This window comes from Aphis gossypii, chromosome 1 (assembly GCF_020184175.1).
Source record: "Aphis gossypii isolate Hap1 chromosome 1, ASM2018417v2, whole genome shotgun sequence".
Taxonomy (NCBI): Eukaryota; Metazoa; Arthropoda; class Insecta; order Hemiptera; family Aphididae; genus Aphis; species Aphis gossypii.
This window is the reverse complement of record NC_065530.1, coordinates 74,460,104-74,470,923: the sequence shown is the minus strand read 5'-3', so window position 1 is coordinate 74,470,923 and position 10,820 is coordinate 74,460,104. Positions and strand designations below refer to the sequence as shown.

The 10,820-nt window shown below is 27.0% G+C and overlaps 1 protein-coding gene across 1 annotated transcript; it reads right to left on the bottom strand.

Moving 5' to 3' along the window:
• Positions 1 to 1,302: 1,302 nt before the first annotated feature.
• Positions 1,303 to 9,241, bottom strand: LOC114119952 (uncharacterized). The gene is made up of 9 exons (XM_050210103.1): positions 8,871 to 9,241; positions 8,638 to 8,754; positions 7,633 to 7,829; positions 7,074 to 7,563; positions 5,531 to 5,626; positions 3,070 to 3,375; positions 2,851 to 2,967; positions 1,777 to 1,970; positions 1,303 to 1,713 (listed from the first exon to the last, which is right to left on the bottom strand). The coding sequence occupies exons 1-9, from the start codon at positions 9,123 to 9,125 to the stop codon at positions 1,326 to 1,328; spliced, it is 2,160 nt and encodes a 719-aa protein (XP_050066060.1). The 5' UTR covers positions 9,126 to 9,241; the 3' UTR covers positions 1,303 to 1,325.
• Between the last annotated feature and the right edge of the window lie 1,579 nt (positions 9,242 to 10,820).

Sequence of the window (10,820 nt, the reverse complement as noted above, 5' to 3'; positions counted from 1 at the left end):
AAAGAGCAAAATATTTTGAAAATTAAATTATTTAAAGAAAATTCTAATCTAAATAACTGAAGAACTTTTCATGTATCTACGACTTACACTTTTTAATAATAACAAATACTTAAAATCGTTTGTGGGTAATTCGTTATCGTTAGATACGCGATTTCGTAAACATTTAAAATTCAAACGCTCTTATCATTTTTCCTATATTGACGCTTCGAGTTTTCTCTGTAACTATATTTTGAAAGAAAACTTATGGAAAAATTAGTGTTGAACTTTTTAATCTTAGAGATAAGTACAAAATTTTTATACATTTTCAACTACAAAATAAATTGTACATTTTCGTGGTTTTGACATATTTCATAAAAATGTAATCTTTAAACGCTTATAAAAAAAAATTGTGACCAACAATTTTTACTACGATAAGTACTACTAATTAGAAACCTTGTATTAAAGTTTTTTTAGGCACTCAAAATTTTTTTATCGACACTTCAAAAAAAAATACTCAGAAAATTCAAAAATTTCAGTTGTCTAAAAATATCTCAAACCAAACAAACCAAAATATTTTGAAAATTTAACAGTGTATATATAACACTAATATAAACATTCGGTGAAAATTTCAAGTATTTACAGTGATTAGTTTTAGAGTTACAAGTTTACAACCATATAAAAAAAATCGATTTGGTTTTAAACTGGTTTTGTGAAAAAATTCCCATTTTTCCGTCAGTTTTTTGAAAATTATTGGAAAATAATTACTTTTGACCTATATAATGCACCAAGGATATTCACTTTTCCATCCGAAACCACCCTCAACGTTTGAAATTGAAACATTATTTCGACAAGTTGTGTTGTACATAGACACACACACATACACACATCATTGTAAAATCAATACATTCATCACTTCGTTCAGAATCTAATATCATATATAATTATAAAATATGGAATTTTATTTTTCTACTTTGAACAAAAATGTTGTCAAAATATAATGGTGATTTTTATATTTTGTTTATTATTGTACTAATGTATATAAATGCGTTCCAAAAAAAAAAGCAATGTTTTAGTCATTATAGAAGCAAGGTTTTTATATTCCACTTCCCTACTACTGAAAGATAATAGCTATTCAAGTAATTTATTTCACTTTTAGTAACATGGTAGGTTAATTAAATTTTCATTTAATTTATTATTTATTACAATACTATTATCTAAGAATTAAATATAAAAAAGTATAAATTCAGTTCATGAGTGTTCTTCAACCTTCATCAGACACATGCAATCAATACTTAATCTAATACAATTAACCATATTGAAATATATATTTTATAATTTTTATAATTTCAAATTTTATTCAACATACAATAAAGTAATATTGTTAAAACTTTCTGGAATATATTATTTGGTTTAATCGAATTCCCGGAACTTTTCTTCTTCCGTTTTTTTTTTTTTTTCTCTTTCTTCTTTTTCTCATTTTCGTCTATGTCTCCTTTCATTTTATCATTTATCCATTTTTTATGATAATGTATGAACACATGCACGGTCTGCATGTCAGGCACACCACACTCATTTTTTTCTCCTTTGAAGTTGTAATAATAACTGCATACTCCATAAAGCAAGTTGTTGCAAATCATAGGACCACCACTGTCTCCTGGACATGTCATTTTCTTAAAACTTGGTGTTGTCGGTTGTGAACACAAATATTGTTTCCATGCATCTTTTTGTAGATCACTATATCAACAAATCATATATAGGTATGTTATAAAAAATATTATATTTGTGTTTAATGCCTACATGTCGTATTCTTTACATGCAGTTTCACCATTTCTAACATTAGTCTTTATCATATATCCTTTTCTGCCCACTGTATTTTTTGTATCCATAGTACCAAATCCAATATTTATACATTCCAAGGCTTTGTTATTGGAAAAATCATTAGGATTGCCACCAATTTTTATAGGTGTTGAGTTTGGAAATGCGCTGTTTAGCTTTATAAAAATATTATAATAATGGTTTTATATGTATTACGACTATTACGGTATAATAAATTTATAATAGGAAATTTCATTATTATACAGTAAATAATAAATTATTAGTATAATAACACAAAAGAGATAAATTATAAATAATTTTTTTCAAAAATTCAACACATTCCTTAACATCTGTGACCTATAATAATAAATCTATTACTCCAAATGAAGCATGCGAAAATTAGTATAAACAGAAATTATCGGAAGATGCAAGGTTTACATGTTAAGTTAATATAAACACAGTGTACACACTAATGAGTCAATGTTATTGAGCTATTTTAATAAACATTTATATTAAAAAACAAATTATAATAAATTGTGAATGGTTGATACTCATGCTGCTGCTTATAAAAGTAATGAAATTAATTTCTAATATAATATTTATCATTATAAAACGAGACGAAACCTACACAAATTTAAATACTATACTTAAAGCTTAAGTACATAACAGTACAAATTTGTTATAAAAACATCAATATAGGTGATGATAAACAATTCATAAAAGATAACTGGTTTAGTCCATCAGAAAAAACAAAGCATTCTCGTTCGCTATACTCATCATTCATAAAATAAGAAGTAATTTTAAATTATTCACAGAACAAAAAAGAAAATTAAAGGAAAAACGCTAAGTGAATCAAAAGCCATGATTCTAAAATTAAATTTTTTAAAAAGGCCAAGCAAGTTTATTCGACCACCAATGATCAATTTTCAAAACTTTAAAAGAAATTTTGTATAAGTGAGCGAACATATTATAATAATAAATGCGGTACTTATATGAATAACCAAGTAAAAATTATAATCAATTTTCCAAGTTCGACGAAAAGAAAATTTCGCTTACTTTAAACAAACTAACGTCTCCTTGTATAATACTTGATTCTGGGTCAAAGTCTTTATGTACGTAAAGTTCAACAACTTCTCGAAAATCATTATTATTTACAGCTGATCCTAGATAAACCTAATACATTGAAATATTAGTTGCACATATTTAAAACTTTTTTTATGACTGATACAATATACAATCAATTACATTGGAAATAATTCATAAATATATATTTACTTGTAGAAGACTTTTGTCTTCACCATAAACACAGTGAGCAGCAGTCAAAACATACAACTTATGAATCAGTGAGCCGGTGCAAATTGAATTGGTTTCCATGTTTTTATCAGTAAATATTTTTATACACACTACGAATGGATATTTGGAAGCATCATATTCAGTACCATCAGCTATAAGTCTTTTGTTGATATTATTAGTTGAATTAAGTTCAAATAATGCTTTTTTAATTGTCAATAATAAAATGATCATAACTTTCATGATATTTTTAACGAAAATTGTTTGTATACCTACCAACGTATAATAGGATTATTAGTATTAACTATTAATAAATTAAATAAATAATATTATAAATATATATTATAAATACTACATACTTTTATTATCATGACAACATAATTCCTATGAAAACATATATAAAACTTTGTACATACGATTACATACTATATTATAGTAGCAAGACTTAGTAATAAATAGGTAGGTAATTTTATTGAGTAGTTTTAATGAATCACTGGGTTAAACAGACTGTAATGTTAAAAAATCTATCTTATATAGTTATATCATTCATATTATATAAACAAATATACCTTCCTCTCTGTCTTGTGTATACTGTGGAATACTTTTAGGTTGATTCATGAATAGTATTTACAAAATGGGCAACGTCATCCGAAGAAGATTTAAAACGACTAAAATTATCATTCTGACCAGTAAAATAAGTACACCTAACCAGTTTAAGACGGATTGTTACGTAATATGATTTGTATTTGTTATAAATAAATACATTATACATATCATAGATAACATATTATCATCCTAATCTTTATTATAATTAAATAAGCTATTTATACATATTCATTATTCATAATGTGTATTTTTTATGTTTATATAATTTCCAATTGATTTTTAAGTTTTTTTTTAAATCTTATTTTAACTTGTTTTTTCAAAAGTTGTGTACATTAGGATGGTCCAAAAATACAGATTTAAAAAATTTTAAATGAGTACCCCTCCCCCCATTTTTTTAAGTGATAAGAAATAATAATTGTGAAAAATTTAAACTTGATAACTCAACCCTTGACCTTGCCACAATAGGGTTAAGTTATGGCCCAAAGGGTTTTTTCAGTTATTTTTAATTATTTCAAAAACTAAAACTTTTGAAAAAAAAATTTTAAATCATAAATTATTGAGAAATATTCCGTCTACAAAAAATATTATAATATAATTTTTATTTAATCCATTATTTTATATATGTAGAATAAATAATATAAAATATGTTTTTAGACATTGGAAATTTTTTTAGATTCTGAACGAAGTGATAAATGTATTGATTTTACAATGATGTGTGTTTTTTTATTTTTTTTTTTTTTTTTTGTGTCTGTGTACAGCATAACTAGTCAAAATAATGCTCCAATTTCAAACTATGGGGGTGGTTTCCGATGTAAAAGTGAATATCTTTGGTGCATTATACAGGTAAAAAGTTAATATTTTAAAAACAGTTTTCAAAAAGATCGAGAAAAACAAAAAAAAAATGACGGAAAAACGGCAATTTTTACGCAAAACCAGTTTTCGACCAAATCGATTTTTTTTATGGTTGTAATTCAAAAACTAATCACTGAAAATACTTGAAATTTTCACCAAATGTTAATGTTAATGGTATCTGTATATAGTTAAATTTTCAAAAAATTTTGACTTTTTTTGAGTTATTTATAGACCACTGAAATTTTCGATTTTTTTGAGAAATTTTTTTGAAGTGTCGATAAAATTTTTTTGGCCCTATCAAAATACTTGTAAATTTTATACAAAGTTCCTCATATGTTATTCTTATAGCGATTAAAAAATTATAAGAATACATAGGCACAATTTTTTTTTATTAGCATTTGAAGTTCAAATTTTGACAAAAATTCGTCAAAATCATGAATATTTGCAAATTATTTTGTAGTTTAAAATTCATAAAATTGTTTGTATTTATATCTAACGTTAAAAAATTCAACACTAAGTTTTCCATAAGTTTTGCTTCAAAAAGCTATAGAGAAAATTTTAAGAGTCATTATAGGAAAAATGTTTTGAGCGTTTGAGTTTTAAATTTTTATGAAATCGGAATATTTGTTTCAAAATAGAATATATGACAATATTTAATTATAATATACTATAGACTGACAAATCATCTCCGTTCAGAATCGTTTTTCGTATACAATGATACTTATCATTGCATTCAAATTTAATCTACCCTATAGTTTGAGGTCCACCCCACCCCCTAATGTACAGCAGAGCGGTACGCACTTGCCGACTTTTTTACTTTTATTCTAAAATATTTAACACATTTTTATTCTACATTTGATAGGCATTATCGGCTAAATGATGGGTATATTTTTCTGTATTTTTGAACAACCTGAAATGTTTTATTGTGTTATATAATATTTTTAACTATTCAGTATTATAGTAAAAACTAAAATTTATGGGTACAAACTTGTAATAAGTATTGCTTTTGGTTTTCATTTTTTGTAGCTTTTTGATCAAATTCTTCCATCAATTTTACATTTCTTTCCGCAGTGTCGTTAACTACCTTTAACGAAATTAATATACTTTGAGATTTTTTATAGTTATCATTATTGGGCCATACAAGTGGATCTAGTTATAAAAGATCAGTAAAAATATTGAACTGAGAAAATGTACTGAATGTATGTGGTGTAAACAAGTCTGTTGGTAAATCACGATTTAAAAAATCTGTTATTTTTTTCTGGCTTTAATAACAACTTTTTTTGAGAATCTGTATCATCATTATTTTTTTCTTTTAAAATTTCCACAACTTTTCTTATTTTTTTTATTTTAGTTCGTTCATCAAATAATGAAAATAATATAGTACATTCGTCATTAAAATACCATAAATAGTTAATAAATTTCTTTATCACTACGTCTGCTAATTTTTAATTGGTATACTTATATGACACTATTTTTTTTTTTAAATAATATTATTTAATGGAGCTAAGGAAATTCCTCAATTATGAAAGTTACAGTTGATAGTTGTAATCTGACATTCGTTTAATCTAGTCGTTTACAGTTTTTGTCCATTCCGTTATCTATACTTTATAGCATGAATTGTTCGAAGCGCAATTGTGTGTTGGCCGATACCGACTGTGTTAAATGTTCTGTTTGCTCTAAGCCATTCCATATTGCTTGTTCGCCTATCTCTGGTTTAACCGGCAATAATCTTAAAATCCGTTGTACTCCGTGGCTGTGCACCGTTTGTGAGTGTGCAAAACTTGGAGTTAGAAAATCTCCGGTTACGCAACCAGTTTTAGATACTGATTACATATCTAAAATTAATAATATACTTTCGACAGTAAATGATATTAAAAAATTGGTTTCTAAACATGAATCCTTTTTTTAGTCACACAATAAGAAGCTCGACAATGTTTCTGTTCAACTGCCGGGACTTAGGGGGTCTCGTACTTCAGTGCTCGAAAATAGAGTCACCCAACTAGAAAATCAATTGTCTAGTACTAAATCATCTAACTCTCCAGTGGACGAAACAGTAATATCCGAAGTTACATTGATCAACAGAATATATCTTTTTTACTTAGATCTTTAATTCATTTTATCATAGAGGATATAATAATTTAATGACCACTTCAAATATAAAATATTATAAAGAAAACATTTATTCTAATGCGCTTCGATCTAGATCAACTATAAAAAAACTTGAAACGATTTTGTAGTTTGGAAAATAAGATAAATAGATGAACAATATCAGATCACTATTAATTTTTAATAAATTATAACAGTGTAATGGTTGATAATCATACAATGTTCCAAAATATAGCGAGCTCACATAACACAAAACTGATCAAAGAAAAACTCATAACGTGGATTAAAAACACTAGTAGCATGTATGTATTCAATCTTTATCGTACACTTAGAACCAAAAGATATTAAATCGTATTAAAATTATTAGATTATCAGCATTAAAATATATATTTTATAACTTTTATTTATTTCAAATTTTAGTCAACATACAATAGGTACAGTAGTATTGTTAAAACTTTATTGAATATGTTATGTGGTTTAATTGAATTCCCGGAACTTTTCTTCCGTTTTTTTTTTTTCTTTTTCTTTTTCTTTTTTTTGTCTTTATCTTCTTTGTCTTTGTCTTTATCTTTATCTTTCTCTTTCTCTTTCTCTTTCTTTTTCTCTTCCTCTTTCTCTTTCTCATCTTTATCTTCCTCTTTCTTCTTTTCCTCAAATATGTCTTCTACTCCTTTCAATTTATCTTTTACCCAACCTTCAAAATAATTTACGAACACGTGCGCAGTCTGCAAATTACTAACATTACATATAAGCTTTTCGGGTGCTTCATGGTTGTAACTAAAACTGCATACTCCATAAAGCAAGTTGTTGCAAATCATTGGACCACCGCTATCTCCTGGACATGTCGATTTTAAGAACTTTGGTGTCGTCGGTTCTGAACACAATAATTGTTGCCATGTGGCCTTTATGAAATCACTATATGAAAAAATCATAAATTCTATAAATATTAACTAAATATTATAATAATTTTTATTTATCACCCACACATTATAACTTCTACATGCAGTTCTACCATGTCTAACATTAGTCGTAATCATATATCCTTTCTTGTCTATAAAATTATCATTATTCTGGACACCAAATCCAATTTCTATACATTTCAAGGCTTTGTTATTAGCAAAATCTGCAGGCTTGCCACCAATTCGTATATATTTCTTTACGTTCGGGAATGGTCTTTCTATCTATATAAATATATAATTATAATTATGATTTTATATGTATTACTTTATTATTTATAATAGAAAATTTTATAATTATACTGTACATAATAAATACTTACAAAAATACAAAAATAAAAATATAATACTTTCCTTAATTTATAACAATAACTCTATAACTGCAAATGAGGCATTCAAGAATTAGTGTGAGGGTGTAAACAGAAATTATCAAAAGATAGGAGATTTACGTGTCAAGTTTATATAAATGTTAGTGATTACAACTGTTACTAGTACCACTGTAGCAGTGGTCTAACAAACCAGAAAAAGACCAACCAAATTCAGCTATTAAAGTATACATTAAATGTAAGTTTGAATATTTCCCAACATATCTTTTCTAAAAGGTGAAGTACATATAGCAGTATAAATTATAAATTATAAAAAATTAATAAAGGTAGTGATAAACTATCATTCATAAAAGAGCACTGATTTATCCCCAAAGTAACAACGACGGATCCTTGTTCGCTATAGGAACTCATCATTCATAAAATAAAAAGTAATTTTAAATTATTCATAGAACAAAAAAGGAATTTAAAGGAAAAACGATAAGTGAATTAAAAACCGTGATTCTAAAATTAAATTTGTTTAAAAAGACAAGCGAGTTTATTCAACCATCAATTATCAAGTTCCATAGCTTTACAAAAAATGTTGTCTAAGTGAGCATTAAACTTAAAACAGTTATCAAACATATTATAATACATGCGATATATATGTAAATGACCAAGTAACATTTAACAGCAATATTTAAAGTTCAACAAATGGAAAATTTTTTTACTTTTAACACAGTAAGGTCTCCTTGCATAATTCCTGATTCGGGATCATAATCTTTGTGTACGTGCATCTCAACACAATGTCGATAATCTCGATTATGAAGCATTGACCCTTGATATACCTTGAAATTTTAGTTATCAAGTATTTAAAGTGTTTTTTTTTTTTTTTTTTGTAGCTGATATATCTAATACAGTCAATTACATTGGAAATACTCAAATACTTCATAAATATACTTACTTTAACAACATTCATGTCTACTCCATAACAACAGTGAGCAGCGGTCAAAACATACAACTGGTTAATTAATGAGCCAGTACATGAACCCTTCCTTAAATCTATAGACACTATGTATGGATATTTGGAAGGATCATATTCAGTACCATTACCTATAAGTCTTTTATTGGTGTCATTATTTGAATTAAGTTCAAATAATGCTTTTTTAACTGTCAGTAATAAAATGATTATAACTCTTATGATGTTTTCAACGAACATTGTTTGTATACCTACCAAGTACCAACACAATAGTATTATTAATATTATTGTTTAAAACTAATATTTTTTTACAGATATTATGCACTATATACACTTTTATTATCATGACAACATTATTCTTTTTAATATATATATATATATATTGATGTACATAATATGAAATATATATTATAAATAGTAATGACTACCTAGTGGCCAGTACATAGGCTATTCTTTATATAAAAATTATTTTATTATTGTTTGTCTCTAAGTATTAAATTATGTATACTATATAATATACTATCCTATTGTAAATGATGAACGAATATATAAAGATTCTTTAGAAATCTTAACATTTTCGCTCACTTTATATCGGATTTTTCAATTATTTATCTTTGTGCTATCCCATTTCCATTTTTCTTATAACTTTGTTATAAGATTTGAAAACGGGTGTCTTTACCTCAGTCATATACTTACTGGTATTAGTTTGGTTTCTATAGTTCCAATTCTAACTTTTACGTATTCATAATACTTGTGTTTATCAGAGATACTAATTTGTGATGACACAAGGTGAATGACCTGATAAATATATAGATACAGATAAGTGACCACTATGATAGCGTGTGCGTGCCGTGGCGACTTTTGTCACATGGATCCAAATCCGCCGATCGACGACAGCATTTGCCGGTGCGACCGATGTAGCATAAACGCCTCTCTCTAACATCTCTAAGATACGGCCACGCACGACATCTCTCGCATATAGAATACCGGCCGATATATTATTATATTTTCTTTCACTTTCCCCTGACCCATCTCACGCATAGCAGCATGGAGGAGTAGCGAATTTATCGTTTCGCCTGCGGGCGACATTGGGGCACACCAAGTGGTATGGTACATTTTTATATAGGTACATACATTTTGAAAACCACCGTGGCCGATATTCTGTTAGGTTTTTTACATATTATTATTATTATTATTATTATTATTATTGTAACCATATAATGATCATAATCATAGCCGTCAGCATTTTGCGACGGTTTTTTTATTATTATTATATTTATGATTTTATACTCCCGGTAACCGCTCAGAGGAGCCAGTGGGAGGTATACAACGTTATTATTCGCACCTTTATCTATATTTTTGTATACGTGCACATTATTGTCTATGATTCCTCATATTTTTTTATTACCTATTTGACCGAATTTTGTGCCTATCGGTTTTCTCGGCACTACATTAAATAAAATCAATTTTTTCCAATCAAACTTTAGTATTATTATTCATTATTATCATTATTCTTATATTCTGCCCGAACGTGGGAAATATCTATATGTGTATGTGACATCAAATCCACGTCTCTCTGGCCTATTGGGTCTCGGCTAGTGGTTGACGACCTTACGATTACAAAAGACGACCACATGACGTTCGATCTGCTTGTCATCGGAGATCGAATTGTCATAAATTTATGTGGGAAGTGAAACTCAACAAAAATATTAATTAGTTTTTCTCGGTGTATACTTTCATAAGCTTTTTCGAAACTAATAAAAAAAACCATGGATTGTCTTTTTGAATTCTCATATTTTTTGTATAAGTTGTTCAAAGATAAATATTTGATAAATTGTTGATCTACATGTTCTAAAACCACTTTAATATTCTCGAATTACACATTCAACTGCTTCTTTTGTCTTTGATAAAATACAATAATTACTTAATATTTTG